We start from the raw sequence: 22,299 nt of genomic DNA, 5'->3' as shown, positions 1-22,299 counted from the left end.
ATTAATATTCAAAAGAAATAGACGGTTTTATTTGTTTCTGGTTTGTATGTTTACACTCTAACTTTAACTTCACTTATGGATTGAACTCATTATAGTCTCTTACAGACCTTCAATTTGTTCTAAAAGAAAGACTGCCACCTCCTTTGATAACCAACATTAAAAAATTATACAGCTATGATATCACGACAAACTGTGAAAGTATTGAATGACATCACACAACATGCCAACCAAAATGTATGAATGCTCTGAGCTCAATCTGTCCTTTATAGAAGCAGTCCCTGTTTTCCCAAACTCCTTCACAAACAACAGACATTCAGTTAAAACTAAGAAAACATTGCAGTTAGTTTATGTAACAAATTTTGTGAATTTAATCCGGCTGTTATTTACACAATGACTGTTTGAACTGTTTCAGTTATTATAATCGTCAATAGTATTCGGAGGAAATGGCAAATTGAAAATTCAGAAATCAAAAGTAATTATCTGAATTGCATCTTATACACTGACTCAAATGAATTTCAAATTAAGAAATAAAAGGGAGATTGGGACAAGTGACCAGTGTTTATCTTCTACTTTTTTTGTTTTTTCATTTGTCGTATCATAACCAGTGTTTTTGTGCCGGCAGCAAAATTATTATTTCAGTATTATTATAAAGAAAAGTTTGAACACGTTTTTCATTTTTTTTATATCAAAAAAAAAGAATTTCCCTGTACAAGAGTTTCAATGCTGATCTTATTTCATACAATATTCTATTAATAGCCTTGATTTTTAGTCAGTGTTTAGTGAGCAGTGGTTTCCACTCAGCCTCCGAATCAACCGTGTTCAACATGCAGTGAATAATGTGCCGATTGCACACAAAGGTCCCATTCATTCCTCCCCAGGTTGTGTGTCCAGAGGCTGCACCTTGTGTCAGTGACTCTGGCTCCTCTGTAGAAACAAAGCTATATAAACAAGTTGTTGTTAAGACTGAAGGATCAACAGGAACCTCAACCACTGAGTCACAGGTGTATTGACTGAGATGAAAATGCACGTTTTGTGGCTACACATGTGGACATTGTGTCAAAAAAAAACACATGACTAAAACTCATATTGTCAATGAACAAAACCACCAAAAGGACAACAAAGTAAGATGTTGTTTCTTTGCCGGCTACTCCGCTCAGAAGAGTCCCCAGAAGTTGTGGTTCCTTTCAGAGTGTTGGTCAAAGAGTTGTGTGTTTTTGAAGGACGTTAAAATGTGCCATCGACATTTCGCCCCCCCCCCCCACAGCTTTGGAGGGCAGGAGGAGCCGGTGCCCGCCCTCCAAAGCTGGGAAAACTTACCTCCCTGGGCTCAACAAGCAAACACGACAGAAACACCACTGACCAACAACCAACCAGGTGAGCCCGGGAAGTGAAAACAAATCGGAAGGAGTTCGGCTTACATGTTTGTTTCAGCGCTTTCTGTTCAAGGTCGCAGTCGCTGAACTCTTCCGCCGCAAACTTGAGACTCAGCTGTCACAACTGCCGGTCCGCCGTGCTGCCCTTTGGTCATCTTCGGAGCGGGGCATCATGGGACATGTAGTTCTGCAAGAGAGGGCACCTTTTCTACCACTCACCCATTCATGACGGACCTTTTCTTCTTTTTTACATTAGAAAAGGGGAAACTTGTGACACCGAGTACTGTAGCCTACGCTATTTTATTATTATTGTTATTAATTATTATTATTATTTTAGTGTTCAGGTTTCGACTCAAACTTCAATGAAACGACCCCACAACTTGTCTTAAACGACATTCTTCTGTAATAATATAGGGGAGGGTAGTAGACCCTCATGTTGAAACTGAAGATTCTTTACTAGCAACTGGTCACATGTAAAGTATTTTAAGCCCGAGAAATCACATCACACCCGGAGGATATTTATGGTCAACCTATCTGACAGTGATCATTCAGACTGAGCCTGCAGTCTGTGTGAAACAGCTGACAAACTATCCTGTCTAAAACTCAGATTCTACTCAGAGGTAGCTGTTTATTAATGCATAAAAAATGGCAAAAATGTTTGTAGATGCAATGTGTCTCACAGATGTTGATTATACATAGCCATATAACCAGACCTCTTCAAGCTTGGCACCTGTGTGGTTGTTACATATGCCACCAAAAGAACATCTGTAGTTATTTTTAGTTACCTCTCTTACTTTATCTGGATCCTCACAAACTAATAAGGGTGCCCATGTGTGACTCCAGCAAATGCTGGTCTATTTTGACCCTGAGAGCCATCCACCAGACCTGACTGAGACCATGCATAAATATACGCTCTGTCAAACAAATACACACACATGCACACACCTGATCTTCCTAAAACAGATGCCTTTGGGTCTGTTAAGTGGAACTTGACTGTCTGGGTCTCTGTCTACCTCTAGTGGTAAAATTCTGAAAGCGACGGAAGATTTTATTGCTGACATCTTGTTCGGAAAGTCCTTCTGAACATTTGCAGATATCTCCTAAAAAGAACGCTTTCTAACTGTAGACAACAGCGTACTACGTTACCCCATCTACCCCAAAGCTTATATGCCTCTTTATTATGCTCGGTCTGATCGAAGCTCCAGGAATAGAAAGTATGTTTTCAGGGTTAAAAAACGAGACATTAGGCTCAGTCTGCTTAGCTTTGGTAAATCCCCTTTTCTTGGTCTGAATCTGGACTAACAAAAAACATTAAAACCATTCATTCAATTTTATCATCTTGCTTCACTTCCAGCCTTACTTGAGTGTTGAACCCACAGTGCGTTGCCACAGCCACAAAACGTGTTTTAATACTCAAAGTAAAGACTATCTCTCTCCTGGTACAGGTGTTCAGCTTCAGCTTTACAGTCACTGACTTCTACATATTCCTCAATGGGCAGCTAATACTGCAGCCCTGCATGTCTTCCATTTGTAGGTGATGATTAATATTTTACCACAGCCTCCATCAATCTACTGAACTAGTGGTCTACTACAAGCCACTTCCTCTCCCAAGGACAATGGAGCCATTTCCTTTGGGTGTGAGGAAGAGGACCAGAGAGAGCGAAACAGGCGAGTATTGTAAAGCAGGGACATCATATCAGTGTGCCCTGCCCTTGGAATGAAAGACAGACTTGGCCATACAGAGAGATTCATGGTCTGCTGAGGGGTTACAGGGCAAGACGGGAGCCATGTCTGCCAGACACCAGCGCTGACATCTTTTTGACTCCATCCTCCGGGATGTCCAGAGAATGTCTCTGCACCGTTATCTGTTTTTTGTAAACATATCTGTGGTGTCTTACATTACGGAGACAGAGAAAATTAACACAAGAGAGAACCATCTGCATGATAGCACAATGAGCATAAGCAAGCAGCCGACATGAGAGAATACCGTTTTTACACATATGACATTTAACAAGCCCACGTTATCAAAATGTGGACATTGAACCACTGATAAAACCAAAAAGACAGGTGGCTTTGACCGGAGTGTGAGCAGCAGTCTCACACGAATCCCACTCTTCCGATTCCTGGCAAATTTTCAAAATAAAGAGGCTGCTGTGTTGAAAACAATAGCACCATTCATGTCACTGCAGCCTCTGTGTCTACTATTCTACTATCAAGGAGTATTTGAAAAAGCCAACACAAGTCAAAGACATGCACAATACAACACAGTCACAGTTTTGACGAAAAAAAAAAAAAAAAAAAAAAAAAAAGGCGGCATACTTTAACGTGTTCAGGTTTGGAGATGTGAATACACACTAACCCATTTAAAGTATAGACTAATAAATGTCTAGTCCCACAAGACGAACATAAAAATCCAATAAGGTCAGTTGTGCCTGAAGCTTTATTCACTTACACTGGCAAACATAATGGCCTATATAACCAACAGCAGCCAAGTATGGAGTATCCCCCTTCTGTCCTGGTCTCTTTTGGTCTAGGAGGCACAGATGATGACTATCACAATGGCCATATAAGAGGGAGCTGTGAAAGTACGCCCCACGGCAGGACACAGTATATAGCCTGACCTATCTGACTCTATCATCTCATAGTCTGAGCCTCAAAGCCAGCTGGACAAGTTTTCTGCACACACTTTGTTACAGTTTCAGCCATGTGCACACCAGCAGCATCTAAAACTGATGCTGCTGGTGCATAAAATGGCAACGTGAAAAACAAAAGCGCGCCTTCATCAGTGTGGCAGTTTTCAGTCACTCACATCACACCAAGGTCTGTCTGTCTTCTGCACAGGGAAGACAAATAGACCGTTGTTCCGCTCTTATTCATAAGCTTAGCCTCCAGTATGATACATTTCTGAACCATCTAGATAAATCCTCTGACGTCTAAGAGTACCAGTAAATGCTTTTAAATCTCTGTAATTATTTACATATCAACCTGAGATTATTTCATAAATCAGTTGGTCTAGTGACCAAAATTAATTCATCTACGTTAATAAACGGGTCTCTTTCTCTTAGCAAGCACGTCAAAATGCGTAACGTAAGAATTATTACTGAATGTTGACCACTGTGAGGGGAATATGTCTGTGTAGGTTGTGGACTTCCTGTTTTCTTTTTTTATTGCCTTCAACTGAAGCACTTAAGTCAAGAAGAATATCTTTGAATCCTGACATGTTGGTCCGAGAAAACAAGAATTAGAATAAACTTAGATTCTTGTATTTTTTTTTTTATATTTTTCTGAAAAGCTACAGGTTTGCATTTTTGATTGTCCCTGCAAGTAATCACTCGCTTCACTTCCAATCCACTAGGGAGCATATTTTGGTGAATTTGGCTGATTTCACAATTCATTTCAAGGAAACCAAGTGTGATGTGATGTCATGCAACTTTAAATATCACATAGACTAACCATGCCTGTATACTAAAAGAAGCATCTGTCCATCTATCTATCGTCTTATCATTGCTTGCTCTCTCTCTCTCTCTGCCTCCACCCCTTGAGGCGCTAAATAATCGAGGAAGAAACGTGAACACAGCACCAAACACATGTAATGAATCTATCTCGCGTCATAAACACATATAATGTGTTGTGTGAGCTCTCAGACGGTCATGTGGTCCCTCTGACAGCTTGTTGTTTCCCGGTGGTGGTGACTCACCGACTGGTCTGGTTTGGTGCTGTTGGCCGCTCCCCACTCAGGTGCACGACATGAGTGTTGGGCCGGGACAGTGAAACCATCTCAGCATCAGCCTGTCCGAGCCAAGAAGAGCTTATTGTGATATTTACAATTAAATGTTGTTTTCTACCGTATTCTTCTTTGATCTGTGTCTTTGTGGGCTACTTTAATGTTATAATCCAGCTGTGTGGAACGTCTTCTTTACCTACATGGGCGATGTGTATGGTTAATTATCATGCTTTGTGTGGAAATATAAAACCTGTTCTTACAATGTGTGATAACAGATATGAAATAAACTGTTGTTTTTGTGTTTTTGTTTTTTATATATATATATATATATATATTGTTTTAGCCTTTAACACTAGATGAATCCATGGCACCGTCGTTGAAAGTTTTGCTGCGATGATTCCCTAAAAATCCGCTGTAACATGTGAAAGCGCTTCATGCAGGATTTGGTGGTAAATTTCATTTGCAGTTTATTTTAGGGGCCGTATCTGCCGTCAATAAAACAATGTTCGGCTCCCGTGGCCGCGGAGCTGTGGCAGGGTGGGGTCGGGATGAGGAAGGCGGAGTCTGGAGGCCGAGGTGACGCTCCTTTTTTACTCCTTTTTTTGTTCAGAGGACGGAGGGCCAGCGGCGGAGACGCACAGAGGACGCAGAGGACCGACCCGGGACCGTCTCCGTTTCCACAGGTAAGACCTCCACACTGCGAGTCACAGGTTTGACCCAGCCGCTTGTGTTTTTGTCTGTCACTTGTTGGTGTTGTTTTGTGGGGTGGATTCTTTTTTTTTTTTTGGAGTGTGTGTGTGTGTGTGTGTGTGTGAGGAGGGGGGGGGGAGTTTCGGATATCTCCTTCTTACTATAAAAAGTGCTTTTGTCCCAGAGGAACATGCTTTGCCTTTTTTTGCTTCACCTGCTCGTACACCCGGCCGTGAACACTGAAGTTCGTTTCCGCATGCCTCGGACCGGGTCACCGCTCGAGCTCTCCGGCGTCCAGAAGTTCACTTTTCCCCTCCGGGCCGCCTGATTTTGGCCTCCGTGTCGGCGGACGGCCGATACCGACGTGTGGCCTCGGTATCGATCGACCAACTTGACGTCACTTGTCAATAAGGCGTCACGCCGTCGTTAGCTGGGGTCCAAGTTTGCGAGCGCGTGCGCGTCCGTGCGCGGGAGGGGGCAGGTGGCCATTGGCGTGCATTTAACTGATAGTGGCAGTATCTTTGGAGGTTACAACACTTATATCGGCAATAAAGCCACCATCGCGATTTAATAACCGTGTTGACAAGACGAGGACGAAGCGATATTGTTCCAGCTAAAAGTCCAACATACACTAAAGTCATCAGTGGATTGATGGGAACTCAACCAAATACTAATTGGATGATTGATTGAGTGTCATTTACTTAGTAAAAAAAAACAAAAAAAAAACAAAACTCTGCAATATGTGTTGTTGTTTTCAGTCCTCACGAACAAAAACCTGAATGTATTTGAAGATGTGACCAGAAACATGATTAGCACTGTATTTGATCATGGAAAAAAAAAATGGTCACCCTCAGTTTAAATGTTGGAGCGCAGACATCTGTAATTATACAATGAGCTGATTGTGAATAAAATCCCCCCCTTTTTTTATGCAGTCATGTATGACAGTAAATCATGAATCATAGCCCTCAAATTTTGTTGGGATTTCTATAGCAGCCGTCCACTCCCTCTCTGCTGTTGACACCAAGAGTGATGGCTCCAGGTGTTGCCAAATCTTCCATGATGTCAATACCTTTAAGGTGCTCTGGATGTTACGGAACAGCCAATCCTGCTTCGTGAACAAATGTCACTCATTTGATTTCACGAGTAAAATTCTCTGAAATTAGTTTTGTTTAGTTTTTAGTTTTTTTTTTTTATCCATTTTTTTTCCGTATGTGGTTAAGTCATTTGCAGTGTCTTTTTTTAACAGTGTCTGTTAAAATCAAATTTGCCGTGGGTCGCATAACAACTTTTCTTTAATACTAAGCCTTTAATTCACTAAACACCAAATCACAATCCCTATTGTTCTCTTATTGAATGATCAGCAAGTTACCCCATCACAAAGGGAAAACAGTGCCAAGCAAGTCTGTGGCATCCAACTTGTTCCTAGACCAATGGGTCTAGCTGAGCTTGGTGAATGTGTGTCAGGTCGAACACAACAGAGTGCCGATATTTACCGCCAGACAGGCCTCACTGAGCTTGCTCCGTGTCATCAAGTAGTCCAACAGCACACAGAACGCTGACTGGAATTCTGTTCTTGTTTGGCCCTCAGGGAAAATGTTGAATAGGTGGTGGGACAGCAATGGGGGGAGGAGGGTGACTTACTGTAGATTTTGCAGCTACAGCTGTGGTAGCACAGTGATAATCCACCCCCCCTCCTGCTTAATTCCCTGATACTGTCCTACATTAGCAGAGCAAGAGGCCAGGAGATCCTTCAGTTTATAAATAGGTCTACACTTTCCAAAGGGGATTACTGTATGGCAAATATCTGAACCTCTTTGTGTGACTGGAAGTATTTCTTTCTCCCCTGGATGCACCATTTACCTAGCCTCTGTCTCGCTCCAGTGGTGCCTGACTGAATACTTCCAAGGGCTCAGTTACGGCCACTCAGTGCACAGGCTGCATGACCTACTCTGTGTTTGCATATCACTCTTCTTCTGTGTTTTACTGTTCCCATGGAGAAAGGGCCGCAGAGAGATTAAATTTCCCATCAGTAGTGGTAGAAACCTTTGTGGTTGAAGTCACTGTGAAGACTGAGTAGCAGCATCATTATCTTTGTTGGGTTTATTACTGAAGTCTTACAAAGTGACCGTCGTCAGCAAAAAATTAGTTATTCGTTTACTTTAATGTTTAATCTGAGAGAAGTAAAGCAGCCGAGCACAGCTAAATATTAGATATCCAGTAAAGAGTTTAATTCTATCCTTTTCAAAGAATTTTCAATGTCTTTGTTTAAGATTAATACGGTAATGAAATCATTGGCTGCAATGTCGGAAAACATCCATTCATCCACAAAATTTTTTGCTGATGCTAACAAAACATAGTTAGGCGCTTGCAGCAGAGTTCTCTGGTGTAATACTGAGCAAGTAAAGCTGACACTGCCCAGCCGAACAGTACCCATGACAGTCACTGTAATTAATAATTTACCTTCAACAGTTTTCTTGTCAGATCAAACAAGGGCAAGAAAATGTCCATCATCATCATTCACACTTTAAAAAGTGTATGAACGTCTGCCATGTTGGCTGTTTCGAGTCGGTTTCTTTAATAACCGTCAACTGAAAATAGCTGAATCTGACTCTTTTCATCATGAATACATTCTGCAGTATATATTTTTATCACAGATGATGCATCCAAGCAGGAATAGAGAAAACTAGATTCCAGCACTGACTCAGAATACAATGTTTTCACATTTGGATGATTTGGCTGAGCCTAAATTCTCAACAGTGACTCTGATGAGCCCTGTGGTATCTGTTTTTCTCCTCCTCCTCCCTGTCCCCTAATTACACATCCATGAGAAATTGAGGAAAGTGAGGACAGCAAGGGTGTGGTTGAAACTGCAAGCAAATCACCCAGGAAGCTTCACTTGTTAGATGGTGCAACTTGAAGAAAGCCAACACCACACAAGAAAAGTTAACTGAATAAATTAATCATTGAGGGAGAAATTGAGTGTTTTTTGTGTTTTACTGCTTTTGAAGGATGCCATGCTCTCGTGAGTTTAGAAAGCTGTGCTTTACTTTACAAAGCAGTGGATAAACTGAGACATGCATGGGTGTTTGAGACAAAGGGCATTGTTCCTCCTTTTACATTTCTTCTTTGTTCTTTAAAAGTTCATATTTTGGAGATTTGCATCTGACATTAGCATGGTACATTGTTGTCACTCAAATTGTAATAATGCTGGTTCATTTTATATTAATTTTTTTTTTATTTTTTTTTTGGGGGGGGGGGTGTAGTTTGCATGCAGAAGAACAAACTTGAACTTGACAGCTGATTTTGCTCTATTCTTCAGGGTCCCTTTAGACCTGTTCCCTGCTCTCTAAAGCACCCTCCTCCCACTCCCTCCTGCCTCTAATCTTCCTGAAAAATTAATCATCTGTCACATTGCCTCAGTGCTCAGTCGCACACTGATGCATAGCAGTGGCGGTTCAAAATGAAAAAAAAAAAACCCCCGCTCTGGTTAGGCTTTTAAACAGGGCTTTGGATGCAGTTTTGGCCCTCAAACTTGGCCCGTGAACACACAAAGCAATCTTGATGTGCTTCAGCCTTTTCGGTGGTAACCAGTGGGGACACTTGAGACTCGCTTTCCTTTTCACTCTGATAGTAGTCAGAGGGACAATGTGGCCACTCTTTCCCTCTCTGCCCCAAACAAAGTAATACAGAGACTCTCTGTGCTGCATCAGAGACTTAGTTCATCCTCTTCCTTCCTAAATCGACCAAACAACATTGATGGGGGTATTTCCTCCTTACCATAGATCCAAAGAAAGAATCACAGCCATGAAGACATGAGCTACACCCAAAACAAAAATACCCTGAAAGAGATGTTCAAGTTCTGGATTCAGTCATTTGATTTCCACATCTTTTAAGATTTATTGTTTTACTGATATAGAATATACTCCGGTTCCAGCCACTCTATCTGATTCATGATGGGACACTGTAGTGAACTTTGTTTCGATGTACTTTATTGCTCTGCCCTTTATTGCTACATGAGTTACACCCTTTTTTACTCATTCACTCCTACTTTATCAGCTTTGTGTAACTTGATCCTTCTCTGCACTCATCCGCCTCCTCTGAGACAGCTCACATTTCCTTTGATTCACAGCAAGATCCCACAGGGAGTCAACAACTACACGCCAGTTTTCAGCCACCGTGCTGCAACCACAGGCCCAATTCAACTCATTTAAGTGGCTGCCATGAATCAACTGACCATTATCCATTCCGTTGGATAATTATTCTACTCATTGGATAAGACTGTGACTGTGCTGGCAATGTTTCCAGATCAGACAAGGAAGTGGAGCACGCTGTGCTGCATCTGCCACATTTAGACAAACTCAAACTTGTATTACACAAGCAGTATCTCATTGTCTGTTCTTCTCTCCGGGCTCTTGGCCCGGCTGCACAGCCACGGTCTGGATTTTATCAACTGCCTGTTACAGTCAATTGACAAATGCTCTCCCTCACTATCTGTCTCTCTCTGAGTTACTCCTTTTAGAAAAAGTTGACTTTCTCAACTTAACACATGCCGTGACACAGAGTACAGTAGTTTTCCAACACAATGCATATGCAAAACTGGCGTGACAAAGTTGCAAAAGTACAAGTTCCCTTAATAAACATCCTCTGTCTGACCAGACTGCCCAGCAGTGTTGGTGAGTCAGATAATGTTGACCACAACTTCCTGTCCCCTACCACAATAAATGCATTAGCTGTGCACCACTTCACATCCTCCCTTATTGATTAATAACAAACAGCTATCCCATTAGCCTCCGTTCCCTCCATTAAATTGCTATGACAGCTATTGTTGGGCTAAGTAGGGATTTAAGGACGTTGGTTTGGGGACGAAGGAAATTTGGTAGGTGTGTTAAGTCGGATCCCAGTTGTATAGCTGATTTCCAACTCTGGGGAAAAGATGCAGACAACACAGTATCAACAGCAGCCCGTTTTCTATGGAGGGTCAGATGGCTTCACTGGCCATTTACTGTGTCAGGAGGAGTGGGCTGTGGAAGTGCATGGCGTTGTGTTAAAGTCATCTGGCAAACAGTTTATAGTAAGAGGGTGTGGGTTGCATGTCAGGGGACATTCATGTGACAGGGAGTACATGTGTGTTGGGCTGGCATATATGTCAAGGAGTTGATCTGGGTCTGTGCAGATGGGGCGGGAAGCTTTACAGATTTCTGGCAACATAATCTGCTTTATCTGCATGTCAACATAAACATGACATAAGCAAGCCTGTTAGAAATCACAGGAAAGATGTCTGTTTGCTTCCTTGTTGATAGTTTGATAACCAAGATTGGTACTAATCATGTTGGTGTCAATAAATATGTTATAGTTAGAAGCCAGCTGGCTCAGTTTAGTGTTTAGCTTATTGAGAAAAACAGCATGTTCTTATTGTCTAAGAGTTTAAGTGATGTACTGTTTGGCATGTGCTTTTTGGGCTAAGCCAGGTTGTAGTGTTTGTACAAAGCTGATCTGCTGCAGATTGACAGTTAGCTCCTGGCAATCAAACTATTTCTTTAGTTACTATCAATTCTGCAAGTTCAGTCATCTCAAGTGAGAGTTTAAATGTCAACTAGGACAAACAGTAAACCCACATATTATTCACCCCTTGTGCCGAACAGGAATGAGGCTGAATAAGAAATTACCTCTAACATTTCACTGTGAGGAGACCAGACCAGAGTCCATCTCCAGCCCTCCGGGCCTCTTCTCTGACCTGATTCACTCCTGCTGGGATACAAAGGAGAGCTCAGGCCAGCAAAGTCAAAGTCTGTCTTACTTTCAACTACACAACTAAGGAGGAGAAACTGTAGAATTAAGTGAAATGGCACATCTACAGATTTCCTGTATAGGCCCTCCAGCGATAAGGTGTTTTCAGCCTCGCCCACTTCACTCATACATCCACGAAGTCTGCTGCCACACCCTAACCCTAACCCTGTCAGCGTTGTCAGACACTCCCTGTCTGTCAGGCCTGGTGGGGGGTGGGGGTGAGGCAGGACAGTAACCTGTTCTCACAGTCAGAATTACTCATCTGTTGTCACATTAGCCATGTCCTCTAAATTTCTTGGTATCACCAATTCATGAGTCAGACCCTGTTGTAATTTGGGAGAAGATGCGTGTTAGAAGAGCGAAACTGCGTACGTAGATTTACAGTCAGACGCAGGACAGATTGAATATGCTACTTTAGTGAGGAATGTGACACTGGCGTTTCAGCAGTACCATCGCTGCCTTTCTGTTGCAGCTCCTCGCTGGCAGCTCTCACAGATTTGCATTCCTGGTTTTACTGTGCAGGGTCTCTTTTTTTCTTTTTTCACTGAAGTCATCCACAGAGGCTGTTGCTCAACAACATGGTGGGAGATGATGGGCGTGCGAGGAGGGGTGTTGTTTTTTTGTTTTCGTTTTTTTTTTTCTTTTCTCTCTTATGAAAAGTGTCGCTTCTTATTACTGCGCATGGGGGAGGTGGCAGTGACAGTGGGAAAGCAAGGTGCAGCAAGAGTGAAAGGAGGCGTTACTTATTAACTGGGAGTGAACAAAGTTCAGTCACAAACACCCGACACAGTCAATACATTATTGTCAGTACTACAGACAGATATTATTTTGCCTTCAATGCTCAGTTTTACTATAATACACAAAATGTTTTCTTTTTATTTGTTTTTTTTTTTTTGTTTGTTTTTTGTTTTGTTTTGTTTTGTTTTTGGTTGTGGGGGGGGGGGGGCGTGGAGTGGTGGATTGCGTTTGTGTTTATCTCGAGTTAAAACTTGATAAGAGAGACAGACAAAAGATTGTCTCTCCTTGCTGGGCCCACAGTACTAACGGGCAGTGTTGGTGAGGATTGGGGGCAGGGGGTTGTGGAGAGAGAACCCAAGAGAGATCAACACTTACCAAATAAGTAGGCATGGCCTCAGTCTTCAGATGGGTCAGCCGATAAAACCCCCACGGTACGGTGTTTGAGAGCAGTTTCAGTTACCTTGGTGATATGCGGGGCGTGTCGCAGCATTTCTGAACCCGTTGCCTCGCCCAGGAAAACAAAGACTACACAAACACTGTCCCTGATTTACTGAGCACAGGAAAGTTCTGTGTGGACACTTTGTCTGCTGTATTTCTGCTTACAACAAAAGCTCATGTGGGCTCTGTTTTGAATCAGTGTGTTTATGTCAGCAGATCAATAAAATGTTTTTAGTTTTTCTTCAATCCATTTGGAATACAGACATTTTGTCTTTGTCAATTTATACCAATTGTAGCATAAATCAAAAGCTGGACAGCTATTAGTTGCTGACTATCTTGACAGATGAGCACTCATGGTGCTGTTTGAATAGAAGCCACACCTTAACTTAGAAAGGTAGGGACACACGTTGTTCCATTGCAGGCATACTTTGTGCCTGTGGCATGATGAGTCATTTTATCATCTGTAAGATTGCATCTAGCTGCAAGCACAGACAGTCCTCTGTGGCCTGGTCCTGCTGGATCTCTTGCCAGACAGACAACAGCTGAAAATCACTGAGACGCTGCTCACTGTGATAAAGGAACATGTTGGGACCGTACAAGAACGTCAGGTTCAGGTGAATGTTTTTTAAGTGTCTGCATGTCTACAGTTGGTGACAGATGCAGGCTGAGGGGGAAAAACATGTGGGGACTAGTCCATCAAAGTGCCACATACAGAATAGACACTGACTGATTATGAACATGTGGTGTGCAACACACTCGTGTCACAGTTTCTTCTTTATACAAATTCTAATGAGAAACAGGCTCTTGCAGGAGCTACACTGATGTGCACAAACACACACTTGGTATGATGCCTGGGGGAAGAAGAGAGAAGTGGGCTGGGCCAGCTCAGGGAATGAAACACAACACGACACATCCTTATGCAAAGCCACAAAGCAAAAAGATGAGGGAGTGGTGCTTGTACCAATACATCATGAGTGTAAAGCAGGCAGACAGCAGTTCATCTTTGCACAAATTCCTTTTCCTCCGACCCACTGATCAGCTCTCGTTACAATGTGAAGTTGTGCAACTGTGAATATGTTGTTTGAGTGTAATGTAAGTGCAGTTTAAATTGGCATTTTAAATGTTTCTTGCTAATACTGTGCCACAGCTGCTTGATGTCCTGTATTTTAGCCCCAACCTGTTTTCTTAGTAGTAAAGACATACGATAAGTAAAATTCATTGTGTAGAATCCCTTTGTAATCTATAATCCACTGTCACACAGAAGAACTTCAGGGAGGGAAATATTTTCTTTTGTTTGCCAGTTGAAGCCTTTGTTTGGTGACTCTGCTGTGTGTAGAGCCCCATGGTACTTCCAGTACATCTGCAGCGCCTGCAGAAATGCAAAAACACACTCTTCTACATGTGCACACAAGAAAGCACAATGCACCCCAGAAATATGCCAAGCTAAATCCTGTCAAACATCTGCAAAAAGGCAGCCACAGTGGGGTCTTTGTAGTATATGTCACATGCAGTGGCAAGCAGCGATAATGAATGCAGATGTTTCTGTGATGAGGTTTTTGGTGGTGGACAGATGATACAAAAATTAGAAAATGTAGAGGCAAAAAAACATGCATGCATGTTCTGTCAGAGAGATGTTATCTTGGGCCCAGTGTTTACTCATCTAAGGACAATCTGTTTTTCGTGTCTGGTCTTTATTTTCATTTTTAGAAAATTAAGGGCTTCAAAGGAAAAAATAAAATAATTATATATTTATATATATATATATACACACACAATTGACATATGTTGTTTTTTTTATGTAGAGATACAGTAAATCGTCTTTGTGAGGATTTCATTATTTGAGTAAATGTAACAAGAGGAAAGAGCTGACAAGTATTGTGCAGGTGATGGAATCTTGGGCAAAAAACATGACAACATGCCGGATGAAGTCAGATTACAAGAGACCTATTTAAGGAGTCCCAGAAGGCAGGAAGTGTAGGGATTTTTTTTTTTTTTTTAAATAATGCAATCATTCATTATGGTTGTTTTAGAGGCTGAGGCTTGTGTGTATGCTCACTGCGAGCAGTAAACAAGTCCACACTCACTCATGGGACTCAAAACCTGCCAAACAAGTTCCTGATTGCCATGCGTCAGCAGTAGGCTGCTCCCACAGCTATATGGGTGGAAGCCCAGGGTGAAAGGTCATTTGGGCAGGCTAACATTCCTGACTTACAGCTGTCTCTGTGCTCACTTTGCCTTCCCTCTCCTGTGAGCTGCTGCTGCCTCTCTGTGTTGTCATTTTAAGGTCAGGGTGCTCTGGTGGTCGGTGCAGCAGGAGGAACGGAGGAAGGGGATTATCATGTGAGCTGTTATATGTGGGTAGCCTGTAAAAACGAATGACAAGAGAGCAGAGACCTTCTTGACAAGTATTATTAATTCACAGAAAAGTTTGGACATATGTAGTGACGTGCAATTTTGTTATTTATGGCAGACAAAGTTTTTAAAAGTCTGATTTTGGCTCTTTTTTTTTTTTCAGGTTTGCTCCATCGTTGTTGTTTTGATATCAGGAGGCAAAGATGGCAATGCAAAGTAAGTAATTCAAGTGTTCCCTTTTTCCTGTTTTCTTTTTCTGCCAATCTTATTTAAATATGTCTGTATTTTTCATTATATCTCTGTTGGTCGTATCTGTATCACCTCCTTCTATGACGACTTTTAAAGGGGAACTGAATATTTTGATTATGACCTTTCCTTTTCCAACTATTGTTTTACTCTTTTTATAATAACCACACTTCCTTAAATGATAAATAGTGTGCTGCTTTATGAGTAGTAGAAATTAAATACACAAAATAAATTGATATTGGAGTTATAATGCTATCATATAATAAAAACCCTTAAAACCCTGTTAATAAATGACTTCTTATGTGCTTTCTCTGTGTGCTTTGTAGTGGGTGAGTTTGATAATGGTGTGGTGAAGGTGGAAGAGTGGCAGCGGACAATGTATGGCGTAGACTCTGGGATTCAGTCTGGAGCCACCACAGTCAGAGATGATGATGGCGAGTTCACCACCTCAAAGCATTACACCGTGACAACCACTGTCACATCAGAACAGCCTGGTAGGCATTAAATACTGTTCAATACACGCGTGGTAAATATTTTGCCATGATGACATTGGGCCTGTTTCATCATCGTCACTATCACACATCTCACTTCTTGTCAGATGTGGATGCCCAGTACACCCTGACCAGAGCCCAGAGGGTGCGGGCTGCAATGTTTCCAGAGACGCTGGAGGAAGGAACAGCTATCTTGTCTACTCAGACAGACCCTTCCCAGATGACCAACGTCCAGCGGCTGGCTGAGCCGTCCCAGATGCTCAAGACCGCCATCATCCATCTGATCAATTACCAGGATGACGCTGAGCTGGCTACACGCGCCGTGCCCGAGCTCACCAAACTGCTCAACGATGAGGACCAGGTGATGAGCGAGTGAACATACAGACAGAGCACAGAAGCCTTAACTTCAGATCATCTGAACAAAGAAGAATGGCCTCGTTATCTCCTACACACTGAGTCTTGTACATAAGAGTGTGTATAGATTATTTTGGTCATTTTTTGTTCAGGCCCTCTGCTAATAGGCAAGCTCACAGTCATGTTTCCAACCAACATATGAAGGCAGTATGAAATGCTAAAGTAAACTGAGAACAGAGACTGAACACAGTGAGAAACAGCTCATCTGTTGCTCTAAAAAAAAAAAAAAAACAAACTTTGTACCTCAGCTGTTAAATGTGTCCAAAAACGGAAATGAAAAACCAAATGTGGTTTTGTCAGGGTTATATGTAGGACCTACATCTGCAGCAAGATGTTGGGAAGTGACTTTAAACTAAGCTAACCAGCTGCTAGCTGTAGCTTTATATTTAGCATACAGACGTGAGAGCTGTCGATCTTCTCATCAAAATATCTCCAAGAAAGCAAACAACCATATTTACTTTAATAAGTGTCAGGTGGAATTAAAAAGTCAAATTTGCTGCTTATATTTGATCTATGTTCTTGTAGTGAAAACAATGTATTTCTAACTGATGAATATGAAATTAATTTAAATAGCACTGTGAGGGCATGAGACTTAATTCGATTAATTTAAAATGGAAATGTATTATCACCCTCTAAAACACAAGGGCCATTTAAAAAGAACAGATAGCTTTAAACTGTCACTGTTATCTCCACCAGGAATAATGACCCCCCTCCTCTCTCTCTCTCTCTCTCTCTCTCTCATATCAGGTGGTGGTCAGCAAGGCAGCACAAATTGTCAACCAGCTCACACGCAAAGAGGCATCACGCCGTGCCCTAATGCAGTCTCCTCAGATGGTGGCAGCAGTGGTGCGGGCCATGCAGAACACAAGTGACATGGAGACGGCACGTGCCACAGCCAGCATCCTGCACAACCTGTCCCACCAGAGAGAGGGCATGCTGTCCATCTTCAAGTCTGGAGGCATTCCTGCTTTAGTCCGTATGCTCAGGTACTGATGGACAACAAGTACTGGATGATGGAAATTGCAAATTTGGTCACTTATAACAGCTCAGTCCTCGTCTTAGTTCAAAAGCTCTGGAAGTGGCAGTAGACAAGACTCTGTTAGAGAGTCATTTTGCTGTCACCGTGGTTCTTCCTTGGTGAAATATTTCAAACAACACAGAGTGAAGTCATGTTTAGGGACTTCCCAGTGCAGCTACAATGGAGTCCAGCTGAGGAAAAAATGGCCGTAACAGGGGAAAGCCACAGCAGAAAAGGAAGTGAATCACTTCCTCTAATGAAACAAATCTCAGGAGGCTAAATTTAGTCTAAAAGAGACCAAAAAAAAAAAATCTGAAGATTAAATTCAGTGTCACCACCCTAAATCTGTTTAATCATATGTAATGGTGGAAGTTACCTTTTTAATACAATACACTCTTCACCCACCTGGTCCCCTCCCACAGTTCTCCCATGGAGTCTGTGCTCTTCTATGCCATCACAACACTCCACAACCTGCTGCTGCATCAGGAGGGAGCGAAGATGGCTGTGCGCCTGGCTGACGGTCTGCAGAGGATGGTGCCCCTGCTGAAGAAGAGCAACCCCAAGTTCCTGGCCATCACCACGGACTGCCTGCAGCTGCTGTCCTATGGCAACCAGGAGAGCAAGGTGTGTGTATAACTGCCAGGGAGATTTCTGGGTTAGTACACAGTCCAACGCTTGGCACAGCCAAGTATTGTAAGTTAAGACTGTTGAAAATGTTCTGCTTGTGTGCACATGTTTTGTTTTGGGTGTGGCATGTGAACAGAGTTGGTTAGGTGGTGGGACAGAGAAGCAGGTGTGGGTGTGGTTATTTGTTGAGTAGCGCTGGTTTTAATCTGCCTGGGCAGTTAATGGCTTTGTCAAGATTGGAGATGTGCAAGTTGCCTCACGACGAGCGGATGAAAAAAATAAAAGCTGATTTCCTGTAATCTGAATTTAGTATACCCACACATCACACACTCCTCTTCTTCGCAGCTTATCATCCTTGCCAATGGGGGTCCCGAGGGTCTGGTTCACATCATGAGAAACTACAACTATGAGAAGCTGCTTTGGACCACAAGCCGTGTGCTCAAAGTCCTCTCAGTGTGCCCCAGCAACAAACCTGCTATTGTGGAGGCTGGTATGTAATATGTTGCCTGTGTGTCAGCGCACACCTGTATGCACAAGGCAGTCATGCAGGTGTGTCAGCTTTTCATTATGGGAGCTGTGGCTAATGGCTGCTTTCCAAGCACTTCACAGCACAGTTTATGAGAAGTTGCTGAGGGCTGAGTGACTTAACTTCTCTCCCCTCTGCAGGTGGGATGCAGGCTCTGGGTAAACACCTCACAGGCCCCAGCCAGCGTCTGAAGCAGAACTGTCTGTGGACACTCAGGAACCTCTCCGATGCTGCCACCAAGCAGGTGTGTGTTCACATTTGCTTTCTCTTCCACTGTTTATTTCTCATGGTCGTGCATTTTTTTCTGAAGTGGCCCTCTTCTTGTTTCCAGGAAGGTATGGACAACCTGCTGCAGGTGCTGGTGGAGCTGCTCAGTTCCGATGACATCAACATGCTCACCTGTGCCACTGGCATCCTCTCTAACCTTACATGCAACAACGCCCACAATAAAACTCTGGTTACCCAGAGCAATGGTGTAGAGTCACTGATCCACGCCATATTGCGTGCCGGTGAAAAGGAGGATGTGGCCGAGCCTGCCGTTTGCGCTCTGCGCCACCTGACTTCACGCCACCAGCAGGCTGAGGTGGCACAGAACGCTGTGAGGACACACTACGGCATCCCTGCTATTGTCAAGCTGCTCAACCAACCCTACTACTGGCCTGTCATCAAGGTAGGGGGAGAGAAGGTCGGAGGGGTAGTCTAGATTGGGAAGAAATGTTATCCAAATTCACAAATGTGTTGTCAGGATGCTTGGTAGGACAGAGGGCAGAATGTTGGTAATTTGGGGCGACATAAGTTATTGGACTGTGCATTAAGAGCTAATGTGTTTTCCTATGATGAATACTAGACAGATGGACTAAGGGGATGGTCAATACAGCAGAGAGCCAAAATTACAGTCAGCCTGATCAAGCATGACATGCATACAACAGTATTCACAGTATGTTTTACATGACTTGGCTTCAGGGAGGGAAAAACCTACATTACATGACATTTAAACACAATGAGAACACAACTTCAAGACTTGAAGCCCTTCGCCGGGCTTGTTTAGAACAATGAGCAGTATCACAATCTCATCTTTGATTCTCTTCCCTGCCTGAAGGCTGCGGTTGGCCTGATCCGTAACCTGGCTCTGTGCCCAGACAACCAGATCCCTCTCAGGGATGCAGGAGCAATCCCCCGTCTCGTCAACCTGCTACTCAAAGCCCACCAGGACGCCCAGAAACACGGTTCATCCTCCCAGCAGACATACCAGGTACGCACACAGGCAGTGTCACTTCTGGTCCCTTTGTGTGTTTGAGGTCTTGTGGATTAATCATGTGTTGATCTTGATTCTTCTTGGTTTTCAGGATGGAGTGAGGATGGAGGAGATTGTTGAGGGCTGTACAGGAGCTCTGCACATCCTCGCCAGAGATCCCATCAACAGAGCAGAGATTGCCAACCTGCAGACCATTCCTCTGTTTGTGCAGGTAACAGACGAGCGTATACTTTTCCACTTCCTCGTCTTGATCATTGACTTCCGTCTGTTTGTGGGTTTTTTCACGCATTCCCTTCCTCTTCCTCTTCAGTTGCTCTACTCACCAGTGGACAATGTGAAGCGTGTGGCTGCAGGCGTCCTGTGTGAGCTGGCCCTGGACAAACAATCAGCTGAAGTCATCGACAGTGAGGGAGCGTCGGCTCCACTGATGGAGCTGCTGCACTCCAACAACGAGGGCATTGGTAGGACATACAGATAATGCAGTTAATGATTAGCTTTACCGTAAAGCAGCATTTAGTCATAGGTGAAAAGCAACAGTCAATTTAGTCAAGTGCTGTACTTACTGTAAGTGCAGTTTCCGGGTAGTTGCTGTTGGAATGGCGTTGTCTATTTTGTGAAATAATGCATCCTCACTAGAAAACCCATCAAAACGACATATGGTGACCTATTTTTAAATGACCGTAAAAAAAGCATGAATCTATCTGTTGTATATGGGTAGAAGAACTTTTTAAAATGTTCAAATATTGATCACAACATTCAAAGCCAATATGGTTTTATCTAAGTAGCTGAAAGATGTCATCACTTGAAAATCCACATGCAGCAACGTAAATACAATTAGACTTTTTTATTACTTCATATTACTGTTGCCTTAGAAAAGAAAATCGATTGTGAATTGATTTTTCCCATATGCCAGCCAAACACCCTCATGTTTGGCTGGAGGAACACCGCCAGCTGTTGGCTAGCTTAGCTGAATTGGAAAAAAAGCTTTGACTTCACCAAGAAATAATTGTGATTAAGAGGTTTTTTTCTTCCAGCTCCATGTGTCATGTGCCGATATAAGAATATTGTCGATCTTCTAACTCTTTAAGTAAAGATCGCACTTCAGATAGTTGTTTGGCATTATTGCAGCGTGTTTCGTTCAGTTTCCCACTCTTGGCTTATCTTGCTTAGCTCCATTTATGCCTACACATGTCGCTCACATCAGCACTGAGAATGCTGTTGTTTTCACATCCACTTCTTCTAAAAGTATTTAGTGCGTTTCAGCTTGATTGTTCCGGATGTTAGGTTTTGAATAGCGCCACATAATAACATATTGTCAAAAGGGTTTATATTTGTTTGTACTTCTCTGAATGTGCCGTGTTTCTTTTTTCCACAGCTACATACGCAGCTGCTGTTCTCTTCCGCATCTCCGAGGACAAGACCTCAGACTACAAGAAGCGAGTGTCGGTGGAGCTCACACATTCTCTGTTCAAAAACGACCCTGCAGCCTGGGAGATGGTGAGTGTGGTCTACTCCCTTCAGTGTGTCAGGTTAAGATGTTACACATTTGGATTTAAGGGATAAAGACAATTAATAAGTTTAATATATAAAAGTGTTGAGCTCTGACCTCTTTTGACTTCCCTGCAGGCCCACAACAGCGTCGCCATGGAGGCACCCTATTCAGATGGTGAGTAACTGTGGCGGAAGTGTGCAGCACGGGGAGCGACCAAAGCGTTAAAATGTTGAATGTGTTCGCAGGTTAGCATTCTGCCGCAGTTTATTTTCCGTCACCATTTGGTAGCCAGAGAAAATGGATTCATGTTTTCCTAATCTCCTGTACTTTGGCATCTTCATCAAAATTTGGCCTCTTGCACCTTTTGTTCCTTTTCGAAAGTCACATTGTACTTGATGATCCAGATGCATATCATGTCATATTTTACTACAGTCGGATTCTTGTCTCATTCACTTCAGTCTCTGCCTTTTCTTTATCTGTGTCTTTCTTTTTCTCAGTGCACAACTACCTTTTCATCTAACTTTTTTTTTTTTCCATATCTGTGTTTGCATCTCTCTCTTAATTCCCCTTCTTTCCCTCTTGGCTTTTCTCCTTTTAAGGCATCAGTATTTTCTGTCTCCTCTGAACAGTAAGTCTTGAAGAGGAAAGGGATCAGTGATCACAGTGTTCCAAAAATGTGCATAAAATGTGGAAAATCTTGATGATTTCCATTAGCTTGTTGAGTCTCGACGCTGCTGTTGCCACTATCCAGACACCAGACGCAAATAAGAGAATGAGGAAAGCTAGATGTTCTTTGATCTGTTCGTCCTGCGTGCAACTAGTCTCAACAAAAACAAATGTGCTAATCTCTTGCAGAGTTTGACGCTGGTTTCCAAGGCTATGGAGGATATCCAGGTGATATGCCCTTAGAGAATCTGGACGGAAACATGATATCTGATGAGTACACAGCAACCTATGACAGACAACAATACCCTTTCTAAAGGTTAGTTCATGCTTTTGCCGCAAATTGGAATATGTTCTCTAATGAGTGAAAATAGAGGAAAAGTGTAAAATACATATTTAATGTAATATTTGTAATATGTTTACTACGTGTAAATCTAATGTAAAATAACCAGAATACCCATCAGA

General features: G+C 42.7%; 1 protein-coding gene across 2 annotated transcripts; it reads left to right on the top strand.

Annotated features, from left to right (window-relative positions):
- Positions 1-5,683: 5,683 nt before the first annotated feature.
- On the top strand, positions 5,684-22,153 carry jupa (junction plakoglobin a). 2 transcript variants are annotated; one of them, XM_029512283.1, is made up of 15 exons: positions 5,684-5,780; positions 15,266-15,318; positions 15,675-15,842; positions 15,947-16,200; positions 17,001-17,239; positions 17,694-17,895; positions 18,244-18,388; positions 18,565-18,668; positions 18,756-19,094; positions 19,524-19,676; positions 19,771-19,890; positions 19,990-20,140; positions 21,055-21,176; positions 21,306-21,345; positions 22,027-22,153. In XM_029512283.1, exons 2-15 carry the CDS (start codon positions 15,306-15,308, stop codon positions 22,149-22,151), a joined length of 2,175 nt encoding a protein of 724 aa, XP_029368143.1. In that variant the 5' UTR covers positions 5,684-5,780; positions 15,266-15,305; the 3' UTR covers positions 22,152-22,153. The 2 variants fall into 2 exon arrangements, with proteins under 2 accessions (XP_029368143.1, XP_029368152.1); XM_029512292.1 differs by lacking the exons at positions 5,684-5,780; positions 15,266-15,318 and adding an exon at positions 14,799-14,814.
- Positions 22,154-22,299: the final 146 nt, after the last annotated feature.

This window comes from Echeneis naucrates, chromosome 1 (assembly GCF_900963305.1).
Source record: "Echeneis naucrates chromosome 1, fEcheNa1.1, whole genome shotgun sequence".
Classification (NCBI taxonomy): domain Eukaryota; kingdom Metazoa; phylum Chordata; class Actinopteri; order Carangiformes; family Echeneidae; genus Echeneis; species Echeneis naucrates.
This window is presented reverse-complemented; position numbering and strand designations above follow the sequence as displayed.